The 26,702-nt window shown below is 44.0% G+C and overlaps 1 protein-coding gene across 8 annotated transcripts in view; it reads left to right on the forward strand.

The window, feature by feature from the left end:
• The first annotated feature begins 7,853 nt into the window (after positions 1-7,853).
• The window catches only part of EZH2 (enhancer of zeste 2 polycomb repressive complex 2 subunit), an 85,214-nt gene continuing 66,365 nt past the window's right edge, over positions 7,854-26,702 (forward strand). For 2 of the 8 annotated variants that reach the window (XM_073332773.1, XM_073332771.1), the window contains exon 1: positions 9,951-10,016. Coding sequence is in view for 3 of the 8 variants with exons in the window: in XM_073332768.1 (XP_073188869.1) it covers positions 8,962-8,981; positions 9,951-10,016 (86 nt within the window). In the remaining 5 variants the exon portion in view is untranslated. Of the gene's footprint in view, positions 7,945-8,189; positions 8,982-9,950; positions 10,017-26,702 lie in introns of those variants that run through there. The other 6 variants (XM_073332770.1, XR_012157427.1, XM_073332768.1 and 3 more) reach the window with 6 other exon arrangements.

The raw sequence follows: 26,702 nt of genomic DNA on the forward strand, positions 1-26,702 counted from the left end.
AATAATTCTTCTCCCTCTCTGGTATTTATCCCTCTGATATATTTATAGAGAGCAATCATATCTCCCCTCAACCTTCTTTTAGTTAGGCTAAACAAGCCAAGCTCCTTGAGTCTCCTTTCATAAGACAAGTTTTCCACTCCTCTTATGAAAGGAGACTCAAGGAGCTTGGCTTGTTTAGCCTAACTAAAAGAAGGCTGAGGGGAGATATGATTGCAATCAGCTTCAATAGGAGCACTGGACCTAGTGTGTTTCAAGTCCACTAGGTTGCACCTTGTTATATACCCACCAGAAAAAGAAATAAACTCAGGTTTGTAACAAGTCACAGCCAAGTCTCAAAGCAGTCAGCAGGGCGGTGACATAATCCACAAGGCAGTGACTTAAACAATGTGTGCTTCCTCATAAAAGCAATAGCATGAGGTATGAATACTCCTGCTGTCAGTCATCACATCAGGGGTGGAGTTAGCCTACATTGCTCCCTGTTAGCCAGGCAGGAAGCACTACATGAAGTCCATTCAAACAGTGTTCTAGCCCTGCCCCAACAAACCATGGCTCTCTCAAGCTAAGGCTGTCCCCTCACTGGTTCCCTCAGACAGAGATATTACCTAAGCCTCTCTGTGCAGAGATCAGTAGTGAATAATTATAAACATACTGCTGTAGAGAACAATCTACACGTTTTAATTTTTTTTTATTTACTTTGACATTACAGTATTTCTTCGTGAAAGTACCTCCAGATGTTAATATCGCTTTACAAAATTGTACTCCTCTACACTCAGGTGTGTGCTACTTAACAAAAAAAGAAGTGAAGACATGATATCTGTATGCTCCTGTGTAAAATTATCATAAATATGGTTTTTTCGTTGGTTTCAAAACAGTTGATTTTATGGCTATGTGCATTGTTGAGAAATCTCTCTTATTCCTCATATCTAATCATCAACGTTCATCAGTAATATTTTATTCACATATACAAACATAAACAGAGATGCTTCATTGGATCCAATCCTGATAGTATTGAAGCCATTTTGAATTTTGTCATTGATGTCAAGGGAAACAGGAACAGGCCCTTTAATGCTCAATATTTTATATAAAATTGATTATGTGATTGATAGAAACAAGAAAAAAATGTTTTAAACAATTCCAGAAGGCTGCCATATCCCATTCTGATTTTCTCCAGATTCTGATTTTATTGACATTGTCATTTAATTTACAAATGTCTTTGAACTTAAACATGTTTTTCATTTAATTTATAAATGTCTTTGAACTTAAACATGTTTTACTACTTTTACAGAATTTTATCGTGATATTAGAGTTTTTAAAAACTAAAATTCAGTAGAATAACTCCTCAAAATATCAAAGTTCAAATTCTTGTCAGACATTTCCTTAGTGATTGTTACATCGTGAGCGTCTTGTAGATGTTTTCTTTTTTGAAGTAGGTTCTTAGCTAAACAGATATTCATGCACCATGAAAATAAGTTAGAAACAAAAAAGCCACTTGGGTGGCTCTGCTGAGTGCAAAACAAACAGCTGCCAACATTCTGCTGGCTGTTTGAAACTGACGGGGAGGGTGATCAGAAAGTCTGCTTCAAAAGAATTATTTTCCAATACAATTAAACATTTTAAGACTTTAAAACTGAATTAAAATGGAAAGATTCTTTTCTTCAAAAACAGAAACAAACTAACAACTGCCCCCAACCCGCCCCAAAAAAGCCACATCTTTCAGAGTGTTTGGTAATATTTAATTTCCCAATCAGCTGATTTCAAAAAGTAATGGACACACAAAACATTCCATTCAAGTGCAGATAGAAAGGTGGAATGAAATCTGTGCTGAGATGAGATCCAATTCATAGTGTATATACTGTAATATTAATTTACTCAGTCACATGACTACTCCAATTCCAATCCTTTATTTTAAAGCTTATTTGGTAATGACTATTTATACCTCCTAACTGAAAACAAAACTAAAGTGATCATGAAATAAAATTCCGACAATCAAAATAAAGTATACATTCTAAACAGTAAAGGAATGTGGTAGCCATCTTGAATTTGGCAGCCATCTTGGGGTAGTTTAAATAACTTAATATCCAGGAATAATAAATAGATCACATTTTACAAATGTGAAAGTTTTGATACTTTTAAACCTGAACAGCGACTTTTGAAATTGTCAGTTATTTCAGGAATTCAAAGAAGGATAGGGCAATCTATTACTGATGAGTTACTATGAGAAGAAATTAGTTCAAATATTGTTGAACTCTATGCTTACAAAAAAAAGTTGTTACAATTAAAGTAAACTACTAGTATAAACCTGCCTACAAGATAACGAGCTAAAGACAGAATATAAAATCAGTGTTGCCAGCTCTTGTGATTTTATTGACTGTCTCATGCTGTTTGGTATTTTTCTTAAAGGCCCAACTGCTGGCTGGAATCATGTGATTGCAGGATAAACTCGACTTTTTTTTAAAGTACGTTTCTAGCCCTCATGGTTGTAGAAAGCAAAACTTGAAAATTTGAAGGACCCTAAAGGCTCAGTAGCCATAAAGCGAATAAAAAGCACTCAAAATGTAGTATTTAAAAGAAAAGCATGATTTTAAACCACTCTTGTGCTTTTGAGGGCTTGACTCCTAAATTTTTTATATTATATTATATTTTTATTATTTAGTGTAGTAGCACCTAGGAGCCCCAGACATGGACCAAGACCCCATTATGCTAGCCACCAAACAAACAGAACAAAAAGACAGTCTCTGTCCCAAAGAGTCTACAATGTAAGTAGAAAAGGAGTACTTGTGGCACCTTAGAGATGAACAAATTTATTTAGCATAAGCTTTCGTGAGCTACAGCTCACTTCATCGGATGCATGCAGTGGAAAATACAGTGGGGAGATTTATATACATAGAGAACATGAAACAATTGGTGTTACCATACACACTGTAATGAAAGTGATCACTTAAGGTGAGCTATTACCAGCAGGAGAGCGGGGGGGGGGGGGGGGGGCGGAACCTTTTGTAGTGATTATCAAGGTGGGCCATTTCCAGCAGTTGACAAGAAAGTCTGAGGAACAGTGTGTGTGTGTGTGGGGGGGAATAAACATGGGGAAATAGTTTTACTTTGTGTAATGACCCATCCACTCCCAGTCTTTATTCAAGCCTAAGTCCATACAAGAGATCCACTTCCTGGACACTACGGTGCTAATAAGCCATGGTCACATATACACCACCCTATACCAGAAACCTACTGACCGCTATTCCTACCTACATGCCTCCAGCTTTCATCCAGACCACACCATACAATCCACTGTCTACAGCCAAGCTCTACGATACAACAGCATTTGGTCCAACCCCTCAGACAGAGACAAACACCTACAAGATCTCTATCAAGCATTCTTACAACTACAATACCCACCTGCGGAAGTGAAGAAACAGATTGACAGAGCCAGAAGAGTACCCAGAAGTCACCTACTACAGGACAGGCCCAACAAAGAAAATAACAGAACGCCACTAGCTATCACCTTTAGCCCCCAACTAAAACCTCTCCAACGCATCATCAAGGATCTACAACCTATCCTGAAGGATGACCCATCACTCTCACAGATCTTGGGAGACAGGCCAGTCCTTGCTTACAGACAGCCCCCCAACCTGAAGCAAATACTCACCAGCAACCACACGCCACACAACAGAACCACTAACCCAGGAACCTATCCTTGCAACAAAGCCCGTTGCCAACTGTGTCCACATATCTATTCAGGGGACACCATCATAGGGCCTAATCACGTCAGCCACACTATCAGAGGCTCGTTCACCTGTACATCTACCAATGTGATATATGCCATCATGTGCCAGCAATGCCCCTCTGCCACGTACATTGGTCAAACTGGACAGTCTCTACGTAAAAGAATAAATGGACACAAATCAGACGTCAAGAATTATAACATTAAAAAACCAGTTGGAGAACACGTCAATCTCTCTGGTCCCTCGATTACAGACCTAAAAGTGGCAATACTTCAACCAAAAAAACTTCAGAAACAGGCTCCAAGGAGAGACTGCTGAATTGGAATTAATTTGCAAACTGGATACAATTAACTTGGGCTTGAATAAAGACTGGGAGTGGATGGGTCATTACACAAAATAAAACTATTTCCCCATGTTTATCCCCACCCCCACCCCCCACTGTTCCTCAGACTTTCTTGTCAACTGCTGGAAATGGCCCACGTTGATTATCAGTACAAAAGGTCCCCCCCTCCCCTCCCCCCCGACTCTCCTGCTGGTAATAGCTCACCTTAAGTGATCACTCTGGTTACAGTGTGTATGGTAACACCATTGTTTCATGTTCTCTATGTATATAAATCTCCCCACTGTATTTTCCACTGAATGCATCCGATGAAGTGAGCTGTAGCTCACGAAAGCTTATGCTCAAATAAATTTGTTAGTCTCTAAGGTGCCACAAGTCCTCCTTTTCTTTTTGCGAATACAGACTAACACGGCTGCTACTCTGAAACCTGTTACAATGTAAGTATAAGACAAGACACAACTGGCAGATATAGACAGACAAACAATGGAGCACAAGAAAACAATGAGACAGTGCTGGTCAATGTGATAGGCTGTGATCTCAGCACATCAACTGCTTAATTCTTAACTCTTAAAGGAGTTTTAAGAAGGGATTTATAGCTTCATAGATTGGAAGGCCAGAAGGCCATAGAACTTTCCCAAAATAATTCCTAGAGCATACCTTTTAGAGAAACATCCAATCTTGGTTTTAAAATTGCCAGTGATACAGAATCCACCAAGACCCTTACTAACTTGTTCTAATGGTTAATTACCCTCACTGTTAAAAATTTCCAGTATGAATTTGTCTAGCTTCAACTTCCAGCCATTGGATCATGTTATAGTACCATTCTCTACTCAGCTGAAGAGCCCATTATTAAATATTTGTTGTTCCCCATGTAGATAGTTATAGACTGTAATCAAGTCACCCCTTACTCGTCTCTTTGTTAAACTAAACAGATAGACTTAAGGAGATCAATCACTGTAAGTCATGTTTTCTGATCCTTTAATCATTTTTGTGGCTCTTCTTTCAACCCTCTGCAGTTTATCAATTTTTTTCTTTAAAGGAGAATATTGAGGTACCTGAAAATTCTAGGGGTTTTTTTTTTTGCAGATAATGGGGCAGGGGGTGCCCAAATTTATAACCCAAAGGAGGGCTCAGCTCAAAAAGTTTGAAAACCGCTCAGGGCGCAGGCAGGGGGTAGCTAGGGACTGTGTGTAGCTCAGGGTGCAGGTAGGGGCTATGTCCAAGAGGGTGCTGCTGTGGGGCTGGCTGTGTGCTGCTCAGTCCCCAGTTGACATAGTGGGGGCAGTTCCACGGGGCAGGGGCTGGGTGAGAGGCATGCTCTGCACGCCTGGGAACATGATGGGCAGAGGGAGGGGGACACCCCAAAATCAGATTCTGCCTGGCTCTGCACAGCAGAACAGGAGGCAGGCTTCCAGTGCCAAACAGCGTTGCCAGTTGCGGTTCCATTGCATGGGGTTAGGGGGGAGGCAGAGGCAGCGTGGCAGTTGCAGATGTCAGTGCCACAGGTAATATCTTCTGGGCAGCAAACTTCACCCCAATGTGGTACAAAACTTAATGTGGCCCCAGCTGTCATCACCGTTGAATAAGAAATATCCTAAAGCGAATGAGAGATTACTAGTGGGGATAGGCTATGAAGGGCTTGGAAAGTGAAGACAAGAAGCTTGTTTGTTGCAATGGCAAAAGGGGAGCCAGTAGAGGGACACAAAGAAAGGGAGTACTTGTGGCACCTTAGAGACTAACCAATGTATTTGAGCATAAGCTTTCGTGAGCTACAGCTCACTTCATCGGATGCATACTGTGGAAAGTATAGAAGATCTTTTTATACACACAAAGCATGAAAAAATGGGTGTTTACCACTACAAATCCAGGTTTTCTCTTCCCACCCCCCACCCCCACAAACACACTCTCCTGCTGGTAATAGCTTATCTAAAGTGATCACTCTCCTTACAATGTGTATGATAATCAAGTTGGGCCATTTCCAGCACAAATCCAACTTGATTATCATACACATTGTAAGGAGAGTGATCACTTTAGATAAGCTATTACCAACAGGAGAGTGGGGTGGGGGGAGAGAAAACCTTTTGTAGTGGTAAACACCCATTTTTTCATGCTTTGTGTGTATAAAAAGATCTTCTATACTTTCCACAGTATGCATCCGATGAAGTGAGCTGTAGCTCACGAAAGCTTATGCTCAAATACATTGGTTAGTCTCTAAGGTGCCACAAGTCCTCCTTTTCTTTTTGCGAATACAGACTAACACGGCTGTTACTCTGAAACAAAGAAAGGGGTGACATGGTCAAAGTGCCAAGCTAGGAACATGATCTTCACAGCAGCATTTTGAATTGATATGAATGAGGCAAGTTTGTATTTGTCAAGAGAAGAAATATTGCAGTAATTGAGATGAGAGTCCATGAGAGCCTGGACAAGAATTTTAATTATAGTTCTTTATTATTTGATTATCATAATACCTAGGGTCCCCAGTCATGGGCCAGACCCTATTGTGCTAGGCACTGTATGCACACAGAACAAAAAGACAGTCCCTTCCCCAAAGTTCTTATGTGGATGGATTGGAAAGGTTGTATCTTAGAGACATGATGGAGAAAGAATCAGCTAGATTTAAACACAGCTTGGATGTGAGGATCTAGAGAGGGCAAGTTAAGGCTGAGGACCAGATTAGGAGTTGAGTGATGGGGAAGATAGCGGCATTGCTAGGGGTTGGAAGTTGCTAGGGGTTGGCAATAGGGTGAGAGAGGATAGAATTAAAAACACATGATCAAGGAGTGAGGTGGACTATACATCTTGCTGCTGCTATGATTTTTGTGATGTTTTGCTAACATGTGAGGAGAGGACTTGGTGGGCTGTGGTTCACAGACACAGAGCACCACATGGAAGAAGGTGCGGGCAGAACCTGCAGAAGACAGAAAGGGGTGGTTATTTATATGGCTTAGGTGAACCAGGACAGAGCAGAGATGACTGGGGGTAAGGGGCCCGTCTACACTAGGCAGATTTTTGATCAGCCTGGCTATTTTCACACCCACTAGAGGCATGGCACAGGTGCAGTTTTGGGTGGCCTGGCCCATTTTTACGGAAGCCAGCTGCTTCTGGACGCTGGCTCAGTCACGGCAGGTCCGGCTGCTTTCCAGTGAACTACAGGGCGGCTCCACAATTGGTTTAGCTGAGCTGGTCTGGGAACTGGTTCAGCGAAGCCAAGGTCAGAGGCGGGGCTGGGACCGATGCAGGGCGGAGCGGGTCAAGGTCCGGACTGCCCGCCTGGGAGTGGGAAGCAACAGGCAGCGGGGAGGGACGTGGGGTTGCTGAGCTCCCCGCGCCTCCCTCCCGCGCGCGCAGAAGCATGACAGTTAAAACCGTTACAGCTCCCACTTTCGAACTGATTCAAACTCTCAGCAGCGCCGGAACGGGGCTGCCCCTCCCTTCCCGGGCTCCGCGAGCGCTTCCTCTCTCAGCAACCCCCAGTCTCCCCACCCGCAGCCAATGCGGGCTTCCAGGCTCTCCCTCCCGGCGCGCCCCAATTCCTTCTCCCCAGGGGGCCGAGGGGCGCGCAAGGCTTGAGAGAGGGGCACAAAACTCGCCATCCCCCCCAGCCAGCGCGAGAACAAAGAGAGCTCCTCCACCCCCCTCCCCCCTGCACGTGGGGAGCGAATTCCCCGCCCCCGGCACCGCCTCTAGCCGCTGCTGATTGGCTCAGGCGGGCCCTTCACGTCCGTCCAATCGGGGCGGTGCTTGGTTCTCTCCAATGAGCGCGATGCCGATTGGGCCGCCGGGTTTGGCGCTCGGTCCGGGAGGGTGAATCCGGCGGCCAGAGGCAGAGAGGAGCGGAGAGGGGACCCGGAGGCGGCGGCAGCAGCACCGGCGGGGGTTGGGGGGGTGAGTGAGTGAGTGAGAGAGCGAGCGCGAGCCAGCGAGTGACCGGCACCGCGCGGGCGGGACCCGGGAGTGGCTATTATAACCGGCGCCCTTGATACCGCGGCGGGAGGCGTGGGGGGCCCAGCCGCGAGGGAACTCACCCCGCCCCGGAGGAGGGGGTGGCGGCGGCGGCGGCGGGCGCCGCGGGGGGAGCGTTCGGCGGCGGGACACGCTCTGCCGGCCGGTGACAGCTGGAGAGAGACACGGAGCCTGAAGCGCCCTTTGTCTAAGTTGGCTCTGCCCACCCTGGCGGAGGGGTCCCCCCCACCCCGGACCGACCCGGCTGAGACAAAGGCGGGACTGGAGCCGCGGGCTTGGGACCGCTTTGAATCCCTAACCAGGGCGGGCGCATGGGGGGGGCACGTCTGTTGTTCTCCTCCTTAAACCTCCCCATTGATTTCAGGCTAGTTGCGGGTGCAGGGGCAGTTTGACTGAGGGGACTCTTCCCCCCACCCCCTTCAGTCCCCCTCAAACGGGGAACGAGGTTTTAATTCGCCTGATTGAAACACGCCGCAAAATCCTTCGTTCCCAGAGGAGGCGACGGGGAGAAAATAAAATTAACCTCCCCAAACGAGGGGGCCTCCCTGCTACGGGGAGAGGTTTGGGCACTTGAGCAGGTCTGCTTCAGTCTCGTGTGCTCTTAGATAGTCTCCCGGAAGCTGATGTTCAACGCGGGGCCGTTGAGCTGTCTTCTGGGTTGTTCCTTCTTTTGCTGTTTCACACGAGTTGCTGCTTTTGATTCTCCCCTTTCCTCCCCCCTTCTCTTTGTAAATGAAAATCCCGAATGCAGGGAGGATGTTAAATGCAAAGGCAGTGGGGTGGTATTACTGGCAAACCTGCCCGAAGGCAGCTCGAGAGAACTTCCGAATTTCTAAGGACAGCAGTGGGTCCCTGTCCTCCACAGCATTGCATGGCATTTCGCAAGTTCACATAGGCTGGGGACGGTGGTTCTAGAACAAAGTGTGTTGAGCACGAGGCATGCTCTTACTAAAAGCATGGTTTGTATTGAGTCATTTTGGTAGGTGTAAGGGGGTGGTGTTGGAGAGAGCTGCCTTTTTATTAAAATTGTAAGAGCAAAAGAGTGACTGGTAAATATGACAAAGTAAGATTGATGTGTGATCTGGTATTATTTTGAAGTGTTTGATATTAGCAGTTGCCTGCAGTGATTCAGAAATTATTGGGAGTGAGAAAGAGAAAAGAAGCTTGTAGGTGTGTTTATGTAAGTTAATTTGGGTTTTGTTCCTGTGACTTTTCTCTCCTAGTTCTGGAATACCATCCACATTGTTCTGGGGTGGGAACAATACAATATGGAGCTAGGTGTCAGAGTGGTAGCCCTGTTAGTCTGTATCAGCAAAAATAAGGAGGAGTCCATGTGGCACCTTAGAGACTAACAAATTTATTTGGGCATAAGCTTTCATGCGTTAGAACCCACTTCATCAGATGCATGAAGTGATGATACAGGAGCAGGTATAAATACATGAAAGGATGGGGGTTGCTTTACCAAGTGTGAGATCAGTCTAAGGAGGTAAATCAATTAACAGCAGGATAGCAAGGGAGGAAAAATAATTTTTGAAGTGGTAAGAGAGTGGCCCATTACAGACAGTTGTCAAGAAGGTGTGAGTACCAGGAGGGAGAAATTAGTATTGGGGAAATTAAGTTTAGGTTTTGTAATGACTAGAGTTGGGAGTTGAGATCTCTCTTCCCTTCTATCTCAGAAATGAAAACGTTGGAAGACTTCATTTTATATTTGGATTTTGATAATACATCTTTTGTGTCACTCCACTGAATGGAGTTGTATACAGATGTAGAACTATACAAATGTACAAGGATCAAAAATATGTAGTGGGAATTCTAGTGAATTTCTAAACTGAGATTTCCATATCGATTTCTAGGGTGTAACACTTTCTAGAATCTGAATGTAATTTGTAAGAGTTAATTAAAAGGCCACTCTTTCTGTTTATCCCAAGTGTCCATATCAAATTGGGAGCCTCTGGAATGTTTATTTGTGGTAACCAGAAAGCATGTTGTGAAGGGTGAGTACTTGTATGCATTGTACTGTAAGTACTTTCAATTTGGTCTGTTACAATTTGAATACTCAAGACCTGCTGATACCTCATGAGCAACCCTGCAATATAGCACACTTGTTTTTTTCTTGTAGTATTTTAGTGTGGAATCTTGCATGTAAATGGGCTATTTTAATAAAAAGTTCAGCTGTTCTCTGTGTGCTTTTTAAATCTTTCACCTAAAGAGACGATCCTCTACTGCTAAGTTGTTGTGAAGATGATTGTCGCATCAAATAAGGGTTGTATCTTTAAAGAATAAGACAAATTCTTAAGAAACAAATCCTATTTTTACAAAAATGTCCCTAGTAATTAAAGGGCAGTGATGGAAGTTTCTACTTAAACTTGTTTTTTTAAAGCTTTCCATGAGGTGTCAACAATTGTCGTCTTAGAATGACTCCATATTCAAGATCCTAGTTTTGGTTAATAGAAATCTGCAGGATTTGGGTTTGTCAAAGGGATGTTAAAATATAACTATACTCCAAAAAGTGACTTTATGGAATTCCACTTTATCACTGACTTGCAAATCAAATTTGCTCAGTTTATCTAATCTATTTAATCTATCTAAACTCAGCACTGTAAACTGAGGCTGGAACTTGAAGGTAAAGCTGTTTTCTTTTCTGCCTCTCTCTAGAACTACTAAAGACTTCAGCTGGAATTTAGTTAGCAATGTTGAGAATAGAAACTAGTTCTCTCTGATAACATTACAGAGCGTAGAGGACTGAAATATAGTGCCCATTACATCATTACACTTAGGCAGTGTATATACTAGGATTTAAAGGTTCTGACTATTGTGTTCTAATTCTTTGTCATAGACAAGGCAATGTAGACTTCAGCAACAGTAGAGTTTGAAAACGTGTTAAACCTTTAAATCCTAGTCTAGACAAATTACTGTAAATACTCAGGAAGTAGATCTCTTGATTTTGAAGGTGTTGCCATATTTAGTGTGTGGTGTCAGATCCTAAGATTTATTTTGCAAACATCTGAAGCATTTAGTCTTTCTGGTTGTGAAGATAACCTTCAGTGTAAAAAACAATGTTCTTAAGTCATCATCTAGCCAAACACAGGTGTTAAAGTGAACAAAATTAGGCTTCAAAGTTAACAATTTCCAAGCTGATTGTACTTGTCTAGTGTGGTTGGGCATATATTGACTTTCCAACATGTAAAAAGCGCCTGTGCCGCTTCCCGCAGCCCCCATTGGCCTGGAGTGGCGAACTGCTGCCAGTGGGAGCTGCGATCGGCTGAACATGCGGACAAACTGGCCCGGTCCGCAAGGGGGCTTACCCTGGTGGGCTGCATGCCAAAGGTTGCCGATCGCTGAGCTAAGTTATGAGTCTTGAACGTTATTGTTTGTATTATGGTAGCAGCTAGGAGCCCTAATGATAGACCAGGACCTTATTGTACTAGGCACTGTACAAACCCTGTTCCAGAGAGCTTACAGTATATAAAATATTTGATATTTCAGTTGGTAAATTTAAAAACTAGGGAAAGAATTTTTTTTTTTTATTAGATACTGCTGCATTCCCATGGTGCAATTAAAGCATTATTGTGGATTTTTTAATAAGAATTGTTGCAGTAGTAGTAAAGAGGATAATTTTAATAGAGGTTTGCTTGCATGATACATAAATAGCATCATGGGACACTTCACAGCCAATTATAATCTATGCAAATAAAAGGAAATAGTAGGTTACAGGTAGCATTTATAGATGTTATGAGACTTTTATAGATAAAATGATTGAACATGAGGCAATAAATAGGCAAGAAGGATTTGAAAAGATGGAGTCTGCTAGGCTTTCTTTACAAAACTTTTACCTGCCCAGGCAAAAATTTGTTTACCAGCTCTTATAAGGATGGAACAGGCAGAGTGAGTGTTTAGGTAAGCTCATTTTTGAAGGGCCTCATTAGGCACCAGGGCAGCGTCTGCACTAGAAAACGGAACCATTGTTAATTAAAACAGTAGGACAGAACCTATTTAAACACGTGTTTCAGTGTGTCCATAGTAGCCACTCTGATTCAGATTCTGAGTTAGTTTTGCCCTGTATCCACACTACCAGTGTTCTAAACAGTTTCATATGCAGTGTGACTGTCCCAGAAGTCCTGGGATAGCTTCCAGAAGTAGTGAATTCTGGGAGATTTTGAAAGTCCCATCAGTTTGCTGTGGTAGAGTCATGGAGAGATTGTTTAAGCAATTTGTGCATTTGCCAGAACCTCTATTCCCCGTCCCATTAAACTAATGGTGGTTAGACTTGTTGACAGCAAGCCTAATCCAGATGGTATTTGGGATCCTTGTACATGAGTTTTGAACAGTTATAAAACACTTTGCATCCACACACACCAGTGTTCTAGGAGGATAAAATCGTGAGTTATTCTAATGTTGTCAGGGTCCAAGAGAGAATTCCAAATAGTGAGGTGGGGGAGGGGAGAGGAAAAGGAGCAGGGGACATGACAGTAGACGTAGGATTTACTACCAACTTTGGAGAGAGATGCAAGGAGGGAAAAAAAACTTGATGTGGTAAGTGTTGAATGGATGCAAGAATAGAAAGATGGAGGGGAAGGCAAATTCATGGAAGAATTTGAAGACACTGGTCACAATTTGGCATCTGTTAAGCATGCATTCATTTTAAGTAGATGTGTAAGTGTTTTGCTGACTCAGGTTTTAAGAGGGGAAACTTTATACTAGATTCTGAAATAGATGATATGTCTGCTTTCGTGGACAGCTACTGAAGATTTGAGATGAGGGCAATGTATTCCTGTGAATGGTTTAAGATGAACTGCTACACTTGAGGCATACTTTAATTTGGACAGTTAAGACTAGAAAAGAGAGAACTGTTGGGATCTAGGCAAGAGGAGCTGAAGCTGTGATTTACATTGCTGTGTAGATGTAGCCTAAGGGCTTGGCTACACTTATGAGTTAGAGCTCATTAAAGCAGCCCTGGGTGCCCTAGCCCACTACCCATTCACACTGGCAAGGCACATAGAGTGGTGTGACTCCATAGTACTCCATCTTGGTGAGAAGATTAATGCTTGGTGCTCCTTGGCTGAAACACTCGGGCATCAGTGTGAACGAGGTGTTGCATTACTATGCTCTGATCAGCCTCCAGAACTGTCCCATAATCCCCTTAAGTCAAGTGGCCACTCTTCTCATTGTTTTGAACTCGCTGTAGGAATGCGGATATGCCCCTTGAAAGCTCTGTTTCTGACAGCCGGCATGCTTATCTGCTCTGAGACAAAGCAACCATTACTGTGGAATGCTGTGTGCGGGGGGGAGAGGAGGAGGGGTCTGCTGTCTGAATTTACAAGACCGCATGCTGACATGCTCTCAGCCCCCCAAAAACCCACTCTCTCCACCCCCCACATACATACAGCACACTCCCTGTCACCCCCCTCCCCGCATTTGAAAAGCACGTTGCAGGCACTTGCATGCTGGGATAGCTACCACAGTGCACTGCTTTCTGTTGCCGTTGCAAGAGCTGCTAATGTGGCCACGCCAGTGCGCTTGAAGCTGTCAGTGCAGACAGATTGCAGTGCTTTCCCCATTGCGCTCTCCGAAGGCTGGTTTAACTCAAAGCGCTCTACATCTGTAAGTGTAGCCATGCCCATAGCTTTGACTTGAGCCTGGGCTCAAGCCAAACCCCCCTTCGGTCCACACACCAATTTGTTAACCTAGGGATTGAACCTAGGGTTCAAGCCCGTGTTAAGCTTGGACCTAGGGTTTGAGCCCTATTGCTTTCCTGTGTGCACACAACACCAGCTTGACTCAGATCCCAGAAGTCTTCCAGATGGGTCCCAGAGTTCCTTGAGGCCAGGGTGGATTTGATTTAAATCACTAATCAGGAAGACTTGATTTAATCATGGATTTCTACATGAAAGTGCATTCTTGTTGGTTGTTATAACCTTAATACATATTCTTCACAACTCAGATGTAGGTTTCATTTTTAGAAGGTACACACTATACATTTTTAAACAGTGATTTATTTTGAAAACTTTTCAGATCAGATTTACGGCTATATCAGAACATGAATGATTGGTTATTTTATTTACCAAAGGTAATTGAAGCAGATATTTATGAAGCCATTGGGAGGTGAACTATCGCCAATTCAAGAGGTTAATCTTAATTTGGAGGATTTTCTTGCCATCCTGTTTTAGGAGGAGAACATCATCAGACAGACATTTAAATTGTTTTATTTAACTAAAACAACAACATTATGTATTCTGGATTTTTTTCTTCAACAGAAAACGTATAATATTTTAACAAAACAAGCATTGAAGTTCTGAACTTAGTTGAACATTCAAGTTTTTTAAAATCAGGTTTGTTTTTGTTAAACAAAAATTAAATAGACTATGTCAGCCAGGTCAATGTGAGAAACTTAAAATATTGGCTTCTGCAGTGGACTCAGTCATCTTCACCTTCATTTTCCTGTTTGTTCATAATTTGGAAAAAGAAAAACAAGCTTTCCTGCTTTTTCATGTCCTGAACTATTTCTCAATTTGGAATAAATTAGTCCAAAGGAAGAAAGTATTCTTTCTACAACAACAGAAGAAGTTACTGCTGTTAAGTGAGATTTTCACTTCAGCAGACTCTGAATCCAAGTGCTTAAGTGACTTCTACTAGTTCACTGGTGTGACTTTTTTTAAAACATCATCAGCAAACATATATTTCATGAATGGTTCACCCTTAGCTCTGAAGTTTATTATAGTTGGTATTATGGAAGGATGATTGCTGGATGTCCGTGTCATAGCCAGCTCCTCTTCTTCAGCAGTTAAGGTTTGATCCTGGTACCGAGTATTGAGAATATTTGCAAGAAAATGAACTGGAGATAGTGCTAGTCCCAATTGTTTTTTTAAAGCTTGTAATTTAACTCTGTCATTGCATATTTCTCTTTTTAAGATCTCACTTACTTCCAAATTTCAACAACGTCAGCAATAAAACAGCTATTTCCCTGCATTTTGTTCAAGGCTACAGAATAGGCTTGAGGGTACTCAGCATGTGTTCAGCATTTCTCTTAAGCCCAGTGTTGGGAACTTTGGCTTTGACAGAGCCATCTATTTTTTCACGATTTTGTTCACAAACTGTCATCAGATTAGGCCAGTTCTTGATATAGTACTTAAAACAGTCCACTACTGAGTTCCATCTCACGTTTTGTGGGAGAGTTAGCTTGGTTCCTCCCACTTTTTTGAGAGCAGCTGCTGCAAAGTGGTTGTTACAAAAGTATTTTGCAATCTCAGCAACAACATTAGCCTTTCTTTCTGGAACACTGAAGTCTTTGGCTAGGAGGTGTATCAAATGAGCACTGCAACCGTATGTTGTTAGCTTGGAACTCTCTTCTAAATAATTTCTTCTCATCTTGGATACATTTGCAGCATTGTCTGTGACCAAGCTGCGTACTAGACATTTGAATTTTTTTTCAGTTTGTTATAGCTTTTACTGCTACTTCTTATAAGTATTCTGCGGTGTGTCCATTTTCTGATATATCAGTTCTTTCTGTAAGGAAGACATTCCCTTCTTCTGTTGTCACACAAGCACATACAACAGGATCATTGTGGACATTACTCCACCCATCAAGACTCAGGTTAACAATTTTACCCTGTAGACCTTGCACACTGCTCAGTTTCTCTTCCATACACTTTATCCAGCAATTTGCCTGCGACATCTGCTCTGTTGGGTGGACTGTATCCTGGTCTTAATGACTGAACCATGTTAATGAAGTGTGGGTTCTCAGTCATACGGAAAGGAGAGTTTGTTGCATAAACAAACTGGGCAACTTTTTCATCAATTTCCTCTTTTTGTAATCTTGCTGGTTCTTATCACAAACTTATCTATGGTGGTTTCTGGATGATGGAGATTTTTTTTCTTTTTGCTTCAGGTGATATACTGTGGCTATGTGACATACATGATCTCACTGAAACACTATCATTGGCAGATAACTTGGAAACTATAGAAAATGATGGTGATCTTAAAGGTGGATATCTTCAGAATCTTGCATGTTGAGGATGGTTTCTCCTAAACAAAATAAGTCAATGCAGTTATTTAAATATTATTTCCATACTGCTCATTTAGTATTACTCATTGCATTCACTGACACTCAGTACTACTTTAAAGGTGAAATTGTAAAAGGAAGATCTGCCTATTTCGGCTATTTATTTTTTATCACAACTGCATCTAAAATTATAGTACCATAAAGTAACAACTATATTTTTTGCTCAAACCTGAGAATTCAAGAATAGTCCAGAAGGAAGACAGGTAATCCTTAAGAAAGAAGTATAAAATAAAAAAGTTTACCAACCTGAAGATCCTGCATGTTCAGACATGTTCCTTTCATCGTCTTCAACGCAGCTTCCTCCTGAGAAGCAACACTTCTCATGATGTTGTTTCACTGGGGCAACCAGGCCTTGCATTTCTTTGTTGCACTGTTGCATTTTGCACGCATGCCTGTCTTACCCCCAGGTAGAGGAACTTCATTAAAATATTCCAAAACTGGGTCTCTTTTCTTAAACATTACATGAATGTATTGTCTCCTACTCTAAAATAAGAATTTATAATCCCTATTCCATGATATATCTTTGAGCTATAATGTGTCTTAATTAAAACTATCTTTTGATAGGTTTTTTCCTCAAAAGCATTTTATCAAAATCAGATTTAAATAAAAAAATCCGTTTATTTATTTTTTTTTAAATATCATTGATTTTTATACACCTTGCTTGGGGCAATTTCCTTAGTCTTCTCTATGCGGACAATCTGTGGTGCAGTCTATTGCAAACAGAAGTCACACCTCCCTTTGCAAATGGCAGCAGCTCAGGTTAGTGTTAATGCATTGTCTGCTGAACACCAGTCTGCAGGCACACTGTCAGAGAGCCTGCAGGGTCTCAAAGAAGATGGATCAGAAGAAGCTTTTTGCAAAGAGAGCTGCCTCTTGGTCACAAGATTTTGGTGCAAGGAGCAGAGTGGGGACTAAGCGGCTGGCCTACAGGGAAGTGGAGTGGCAGAGCTCCTGGTTCAGCATAGCTGGAGGAGGATGGCCCACAACACCTCAGCCACTCCTCCTCCCTTCAGGGAAGCCACTTGGTCCCTGCTCTGCTCTTTGGGGCCCCCCTGCTCTCCCTGGGTCTGCTTGTGCAGGGGTGCCTGGGCGGCATGTAGAAGCCAGTCCCAACTCCCTGCAGCCTCTTGCAGCGGTGGCGACTCTGGCTCCTTGCTGCCGTGCAGAGCTTGGTCAGAGCAGGAAGCAAAGCTGACAGGGAGGATGTGGCTTCCAGCTGCCAGAATGTTGGGGGTCATCCCTGAGCTGGAAGCTCTGCCACTTCCCTTCCCCTCCCCTCCCTGCCGGGCAGTCACTTCATCCTGCGCTGCTGTCTGTCCCTTGCTCCCAAGCCCCTCCCCTCCCCAGGGCTGTGTGTGCAGCGGTGCGTGGCAGCATGCAGTGTGAGGGTGGTGAATTGGAGCTGGAGCCAGACCCAAACCTTCCCCACCGCCTTCCAAGAATCCCTTATCCATGCCTCCTGCAGTGCGGCGGAGGCAGGGATAATGGATTGGGGGAGGGTCTGGTGCACACTGAACTCCAAACTCTGGTGTTGCACTTCACCACTCCACAGCAGGCAGCAGCCTGACTGAGGGGTGTGTGCGTTTTTCTTCTAAAACCTACATTTTATGTCAACTTCATAACAGACAAATAAATAACCAACTAAACAAAAACACCTCAGTTGAACATCCATTTTAAGAATTTCAATGTTTCATTTTAATAGTTTGACAGACATGGAGACACATGTTCTAATTATCCTCAGAACAGGTACACATGGATATTTTCTTACCAGTATAACTCCACCTGGAGGTAGAGAGCCCAATTCTCAGGTTAGATGGTAGTGCAATATAAAACCTTCTGAAACTGCAGTCATTCTACTGAGACAATCACCAAAGGAGCTAATTATGCAGTTTATATACTTGTATTCCTTATGGGCTTCTGAGTCCCATCAATAGCACCATCACAGTTAGGAAACAGGGTGGGCAGTAGAATTTTCGCACAGTGCAACACATTAATAGGCCTAGAGTGTTGACACTTTAGGGGAGGAGGTTGCTGAGCACTTTGGGGTAGTGTTACTTTGGCTTGGGTCTGTACACTGCAGTCTGGATGCCAGAGCCCAAGATTCGAGCATGGGTCAGAAAATCCTTAACCAACATTTAAAATGCAGTATAGACGCTCAAGCCCATGATTCCCTGACACAGGTCAATTGACTCGAGTCCTATTAAATCTGGGTTTATATTGTTGTGTAGACATACCCTAAGTCAGTGGGCTGCCAAACTTTTCCCCTCATCCCATTCTCCCCCTCCCCAGCTGTAATAGAATGTGTCGGTGCCTCCCTAGGCTGGGAGTGGAGCCGGGGGTGGGGCCGGAGCAGGCAGGACTGGGTCGTGCTCCCTCTCCACCCCCTCGCAGGATTGGCCTGGGCCCCACTGCACCCCCTTGGACATTTCTCCATGCTCCCATAGGGGGGCATGCCCCACAGTTTGGGAACCACTGCCCTAAGTGTTTCTGTAAAGTATTGAAGGAGTGGCTGGTGCCAGTCACAGACCTAGGTACTAGGGATGTAAAAGATTAACTGGTAAGCATTAGGAAAATGCATGTTGGGGAAAGCATATTGGGGACATCTAATGGTAGGTGTGTCAAGTGCTAGTTGTAAAAAAACAAATCTTTACTTTAGAGAGCAAGCTGTCCATGAAATTGCTGAGTGATTAAGTAATATGAACTTTTTATAGTGAGCTTCTTCCATACTGTATTATGGATGCACTTATGTCAGATTAAGTAGTTCTCCCTGTGCAAGGGAAAACTGCAAAAGTGGGAAATAACAGACTTGTATAGGAGGAACTCATCTCCCTATATTACTGGTCTTTTACTTATAATACTTATAGATCTGTATTCATGAGACAAAAGTTTCTTGTTCATCCCACACATGTAAACTGACTAGTCTTGTATACCATACAACATTATATATCTTTCTCTCTAAATGGTAACATCAGTGGTGCGTCTAAGGTTACAAGTTTGCCTGGAGTCCGTACTGAAACCTATTCTAATACAGTTCATGCTGTAAATTCTGTAGATAAGAATTTTTCAATTTATTTTATTAAATTTATGTAATCTGTCTAATGAAGTATTAATTGCTTAGGAAAGTGAGATACCAATACTTAGAGCAGTTTATTTAGGTATATAAATTAATCTGACTGTGGGAGAATATACTGCCATTTTATTGCAGCCAAATAAGGATGTGTCAGATATGGACTTAACAAAGTCATTGAAATGTAGAAATACTTTGCAATTTCAGTTTTTCTTCAAGTGCTTGTTCATGTACATTCCAGTGAACGTGGATGCTTGCCCTGAGTACTGATGCCGGAAAGTTTTTTCCCTCAGTGGTATCCATCAGGTTGGCTCTGGTGCCCCTTGGAGTTGCACCCTTGTAGCGTCGGTATAGAGGGCCCTGCTGTCTCTTCAGTTTCGTCTTACTGCCAGTGATGGTTGTTGGAACTTCTGTTTTGTCTTTGCGTTTGCCAAAGTACTCTCCTTAGAGGACTTTCCTGTACCATAAAACACAGAGACCAGAGACTTAAATATCTCCTTATAGAGGTGGCTCTCTGTCCCCCTTCAGAGTTGAGCCTCACCGACTGAGCATTTCTACCTCAGTGAGAAGTGTACCGGCTTCTCAGAGAGGCAGTGCAGCTCGGCCTCTCTGGCATCAAGGAAAGACTCTCTGTCCATGTCCCAGGACTCTTGGCACTGCCAGGGTTCTCTGGAGGAGGTTTATACCTCAATGGGACGCACAACACTGCTTCCAGTCAGTGGTGCTGAAGAAAAAGCAAAGGAAAATGGACTTTAGGGTAGCCCTTGAACCCTTTAAGCTGTGGAGCTTAGAGTCTGTCCGCTCTGAAAAGAGAGACGTGCCCTCAAAAGGGAGGTCCTGGATGGTCTGCTGTACTTCGTATGGGAGGCCCGAGGTCTGCAACTGTGAGCTTCTCGTGACGACAGCAGAATCCGCCCTGTCCAACGCCGCTTGGAGGGATGCTTTCACAACTGGTTTTCCTTTCTTGACCAGAGCTGAAAACTTGGCCCTGGATTCCTGTGACAGCAATTCCTTGAACTTGGTCACAGAATTAAAATAATAGTGGCTGTTGGTTGATGATCTGGAGTTGGAGACCCCTTGTGGAGTAGACCTTCCTACCAAACAGATATAGTCTCCCATTCAAGCCCTTAGCAATATGCTCTCTACTCGTCCTGGAAGGTAGCCTTCCTGGTGGCCATCACCTTGGCCAGAAAGGTCTCGGAGATTAGGGCCCTTACTTCAGAACCTCCATACACTATTTTCTTCAAGGGGAGGGTCCAAATGCGCCCTCGCCCAGCATTCCTCCCAAACGTAGAGGAATTCCACAATAACCATGCTTCTACCCAGAGCCGCATGCCAATAGGCAAGAACAGAGGCTTCATTCACAAGATGTTAGGCAAGTGCTGGCGTTCTACATAGAAAGGACTAAATCGTTTAGGAAAACTATTCAGCTTTTCGTGGCGGTGGCAGACAGGATGAAAGGTCTCCCAGTCTCAACCCAGAGAATTTCTTTGTGGATCACTTCTTGTGTATTACACAAGGGCACAAGCGTCTTCAGCTGCATTAATGACCCAGGTTCCCATCTAGGATATCTGTAGAGAGGCAGCATCATCTTCAGCCCACACTTTTGCAACTCGCTTTGCTATCGCTCAGCAGGCCAGAGACAATGCTGGATTTGGCAGAGCAGTACTGCAGTCTGCTTGTCGTTGAACTTCAAATCCCCCTCCTATTTGGGGGTCACCTACATTGGAATGGACGTGAGCAAACACTTGAAAAAGAAAAAAGAGTTACTAACCTTCCCTAACTGCTGCTGTTCAAGGTGTGTTGCTCATATCTATTCCATAACCCTCCCTCCTACTCTTCTGTCAGATTTAGCTTGCAAGAAGGAACTGAAGGGATGGTGGGTTGGCAGGGCCCTGTATACTGGTGCTATGAGGGCACGACTCTAGGGGGCACCAGAGCTGACCTGAGGGATACTACTGACGGAAAAACTTTCTGGCAGCAGTGCTCGGGGTGAGCACACACCTACATTGGAATGGACACAAGCAACAATTCTCTAAGAACAACAGTTACTGAAGGTTACTAACCATTTTTTTTATTTGGCTTTTTAAAGAGACATCATGCTTATTTAACATGAGAAATTATCTGATGCATTATTTTTTGTAAATATGTGACTGAGGTGGCACAAGGTACTGTCTGCAGTCAGACCCTTTAAAGGGTATTGTGACTTTTTAAAATCTGCGCAGTAATAAGTCATTAAAGCTTTTGTAAAACCAGAAGCAGATGAGTTGATTATTCTCCTTTATATGTTTACATCTTCATTTACAACCTAGGCCCCTTGCTCTATCAATTCCACTTCTATTGCCTTTATTTCCTTCTCCCATTATGTCTCTCCTATGCTTGGAACAATTTCTATATACCATGCAGTCTCCCTCTTCAAAATGTACATCTTTTCATAATCTTCAATTCCTCTGTCAAAAATATTCGATATAATTTAAAGAAACAAAATTGTACTTTCAGAGACAAGCAATCTCAATCTTAATTTGTATAAGCATTCCATTCCATATGTCTTCTCTAAGAGGGGGGAGGGCATGATCTAGGAAACTTTACATGAGAAATTCTTAGTCACATGAGTAGTCTTGACTTCATGGGGGACTATTTCTATGAAAGATTGCATTATCCTTGGGATTGGAACCTTGTCTGTTATTTGTTTAAAGCTCTGTGCATGCTTTTTGGTACAATACACAAATCTTACATTTGATTGTAAGCCTGAATTTCAAAATTGCTTTTCAAGAGATTGAATGCTTAAAGTTGTTATATCCCCTAGGTTCTATGGTCCAATTTAAAATTATTTTTTTCTAGTTTGTTCTGTGTGGTAATTTCCTCCAGTTAAATGTCAACCAGTTGTACTTTTGATATATTTAGCTGGTGCACATTACTAGTAGTGTTAGAGTAGGACAAAATTTACATTTCTCGAACATTGTGATTAACAGAAACCATTGGAAGGGGAGACTGATGAGAACTGAATTTACTTGTTTCTACATGAAAACTTCTGCATACTGTGGTAAACCCAGGACAAACAGCTACAGAAGGGGGGGGGTAGTAATTAGTCCCAGGGGGTTAAAATGTCCCTCCCTATCTACTGAGGAGAGAGAACCAGGGGGCAATAAGGTTCAGCTGGAAAAGGGGTTGCTAGGGAACCAATTAGGTTCAGCTGACTCCAACTACTTGAGACCTTTTTAAACCCTCCCCTGCATGAAAGGAGGGGGGCAGTGAGGGAGTGAGAGAAACAGGGAAGCTGCCAGTAGGCTGTTTGCAGCAAGACACCAAACCTTCCCAGGAGGGAGGGAAAACGAGCACAAGGGATTGACTGAGGAGAGGAGTAGCAGGACCCTGTGCCACCTATAAGGATTTGCCTTGCCCCAAACCTGAGTCTCTAAGGCTAAAAAGGACTGAGCCTGCTAAAGCGAATGAGGTATTTTGCCACACGTGGTGTCAGTAGTGGGATGCGGTGAGTGAGTAAGGCTCTGTGGCAAGCCATCTCAGGGCAAGGTAAATCACCCCCCCCCCCCGGAAAAAAAAAAAAGACATAGTGAAGGCATTGATACGGGCCACCGCGTCCCAACAAGAAGCTACCAGGGTACAGATGGCTGCCCAGCAAGAGTCAGTATGCATTCAACAGGAGACAAACTAATTATTGATGAACCAGGAGGCCCAAGATTGAGCCACCCTGAATGAAGTAGTGAAGCAGTTAAAAGCCCTGACCACGCTGACGCACGGGCCCCAGAGGGCCCGGCCGCTGCAGGCAAGCAACTATTTACAGAAGATGACTACGGACGACGATATAGAGACATATCTCCTTGCCTTCGAGAGGGCGGCACTGCGGGAGGCCTGGCCCCAAGACCAGTGGGCAGATATCCTGGCTCAATTTCTGTGTGGGGAGCCCCAGAAGGCCTATTTCGACATGACCACAGAGACAGCTATGGATTACCCCCAGCTGAAGGCGGAAATCCTGGCAAGGTCAGGTGTGATGCCAGCCATAGGGGCCCAGCACTTCCGCAAGTGGAAATACTGGGACAGCAAACTGCTGAGGTCCCAGCTATTTGATTTAATCCACCTCGCCCGGAAGTGGCTCCACCCCGAGACCCATGGGCTGGAAAAGATAGTGGAAATCCTCGTGTTGGACAGGTACATGAGGGGATTGCCGCCGGGCATACGAGGGTGGGTTCGCCAAAATGATCTCTCCTCTCATGATGAACTAGTTGCCCTTGTAGAGAGACACCTAGCAGCCCAAGAACTTTCTCGGACCACCAGGGAAGGAAGGCGCCAGAATCGGAGACAAGTCTCTGCTCCGAGGCCCTGGTTTGCTTTAGCGCCAGGCTGGACTATGGAGGGGAGGAAGGATGCGGAAGAACAATCGGAGCCTACTCCCTGGGGAGAAGGTGGAAGAAAATAATGAACCTGGGCCCCAGGGGGTGGCCCAGATAGATAAACACCCCCTCCGCCCCGCAATAGCCTTCCGTGAATTTGGCCAGGATTTGTTCTTCCTGCCAGGAAAACCCCGGAAGACTCGGAGGGAACAGAGGGTGGATAAAAGGAGGGGAACTAGGATCTTGACCCAGTAACAGAAATCTACGCTTGTAGGGGAAAGAGGTGGCTCAATGGACGGCGAGGCGGGGCAGGCGATTAACGACCCAATTACCGGACCTAGTTCCCCAGGGGTTTTCCCCGAGGGGGAGACAGACGTAGATCGCCCTGAGTTTTGACAAATGGGGACCTTACTCGGGAATTTTGGTCAGAATCAGGCCAATGATCCAATGTACAGCAATAGTCGTAAATAAGGAGTCGAGGTAAATGTGGTCCCCATGGAGGGGAGAGTTAAGGGCCCAGGGTCATATTATGTGATTAAGGGTGATCTGCTATACAGAGTAGTCTGGATCCAAGAGCAAGTCATAGAACAACTCTTGGTCCCACAGAAGCATCAGAGGGGCGTGTTGGATCTGGCCCACAGCCATCTGTTTGGGGGCCATCTAGGGGTAGATAAGACCCTTGATCAGATTCTGCAGAGGTTTTTTTGGCCCGGCATTTATGCGGTGGTCTGGCAATATTGTATCTCCTGTCCGGAATGTCAGATACATGGACCTTGACCACACCTGAGGGCCCCTTTGGTACCTCTACCAATTACTGAAATCCCATTTGAGCGAATAGCTATGGACCTAGTAGGGTCATTGGAGAAGTCAGCCCGGGGTCATTAGTACATTCTGATAGTACTAGATTATGCCACCCAATATCCCGAGGCCGTACCCCTACGGAACACCATGTCCAAGACCATAGCCAAAGAATTAGTCCGTATTTTTTCCAGAGTAGGGATACCTAAAGAGATCCTGACGGTCCAAGGGACCCCCTTTGTGTCTAAGTTAATGAAGGACCTATGTACAGTGCTTCATATATGGACCCTCAGGACTTCAGTCTATCATCCCCAGACTCATGGTCTTGTCAAACGCTTCAATAGAACATTGAAGAATATGCTGCGGAAAGTGGTTAGTCGCGACGGGAAAGACTGGGACGCCCTGCTGCCTTACTTGCTGTTTGCTGTACGGGAGGTTCCCCAAGCTTCCACTGGATTCTCCCCATTCAAGCTGTTATATGGTCGCCACCCCAGGGGCATATTTTACATGGCCAAAGAGGGCTTGGAGGAACAGCCGAACCCAGGGAGAAGTATCGTTGAACATGTGTTGCAAAGAAAGACCAGATAGCCCACATTGCCCCTTTGTGCGCGAACACCTGGAGAAGGCCCAAGGGGCCCAGTGTGCATACTACAATCGCCAAGCGACAACCTGGAAGTTCCAGGTGGGAGACTGGCTAATGGTGCTCATACCCACAGCAGAGAGCAAGCTCCTGGCCAGGTGGCAGGGGCCATATGAGATAATAGAAGCCATAGGAGAAGTTGATTATAAGGTCCGACAGCCAGGTCGCCGGAAGCTGGAGCAGATCTACCATATAAATCTGCTGAAACCATGGCAGGTTAGAGAAGCGCATGTGGTTGTGCTAGGAGCACCATCCCCTAAAAGCAACCAGCCCGTCCAAGTGGGAATATCCCTGGAGTTGACTCCGGAGCAATTATCTGAAGTGATCAGCCTGATTAAACGCAACGAGGATGTGTTCTCAGAAAAGCCAGGCAGGACTACTGAGGTTCACCATCACATCCTCACAGAGGCTGAAGTGAAGGTGAACGTCAAGCCATACCGGATCCCGGAGGCCAAAAGAGAGGAGATCAGGACAGAGGTCAGGAAAATGCTGGCCTTAGGAGTCATTGAAGAATCTCATTGCCAATGGTCAAGTCCAGTGGTTTTAGTGCCTAAGCCGGATGGCAGCGTGAGGTTCTGCAACGACTTTCGAAAGCTAAATGAGATGTCCCAGTTTGATGCGTACCCTATACCTCGGATAGATGAGTTAATTGACAGATTGGGAAAAGCATGGTTTATGTCTACCCTTGACCTGACCAAGGGCTATTGGCAGATCCCCCTGGCCAAGGCCGACAAAGAGAAGACGGCCTTTGCAACTCCAGAGGGACTATATCAGTACACCGTCCTCCCCTTTGGGTTGCATGGGGCTCCCGCTACTTTCCAAAGGCTCATGGACAAACTATTGCGACCACATGGCAAGTACGAGGCAGCCTACCTCGACGATGTCGTCATATATAGCCCCAACAAAGACCATGTATTAGTCTGTGTTGTGTCAAGACTTCAGACTGAGATTTGGCAAAATAACCATTTTTGTCTACTTCCACTTAAGGCATATTCCTAAATATTTCAGACCATTTGAGAGTCAAGATGCTCCTTCATTTCAAAGGTTCAATTAAGACTGTTCTCCAGTAAATAACTTATGTGGAGTCAGAACACAGTATTAATTAAGCTTTCTTCCAGTGTGGTGGTGGTAGTGGTGAAGTATTTCCCGACTTAGGGTATGTCTACACTACAGCCGCCACAGTGGTACCGTAGTATAGATACTTCCTACAAGGGTTTTTTCCATCAATATTTTTAATCCAACTCTCTGAGAGGCAGTAGCTAGATACATGGAAGAATTCTATACCAGGAGTAAGGTCAACCTATCTATATCACACAGGGCACAAAATTTTTCACAGCCTTGAGTGATACACCTAGGTTGATCTCATTTGTAAGTGTAGACCAGGCCAAAGTGCTTCAAGCAATTATTACTTGTCTTCCAAGTTATTACACTGTTTGTCAAAAAGCTTTCTGTTTTGAGAAAATGGACGTGAGCAATAGGCATTATTTAGAATGTGTATTTATTTGAAATGCTACAGAATTATTGAATTAATTATTTGAAGTTCTAGAGAACGTATCCCCTGGTCACCCATGAATGCATGAATATATATTGTATATACACACATGCTCTTGAGGGAATTCTGCGCCTCAAAATTCTGCACACAATATTTGAAAATTCTGTATATTTTATTTGTCAAAATAACATAATATAATCATGCCAATTACAATTATTTTGGTAATTTATTTCAAAATATCTGTCAGCAAGTATGTCTGTAACAATACAGACCCC

Source organism: Lepidochelys kempii, chromosome 2, assembly GCF_965140265.1.
Source record: "Lepidochelys kempii isolate rLepKem1 chromosome 2, rLepKem1.hap2, whole genome shotgun sequence".
In the NCBI taxonomy this organism is placed as follows: Eukaryota; Metazoa; Chordata; order Testudines; family Cheloniidae; genus Lepidochelys; species Lepidochelys kempii.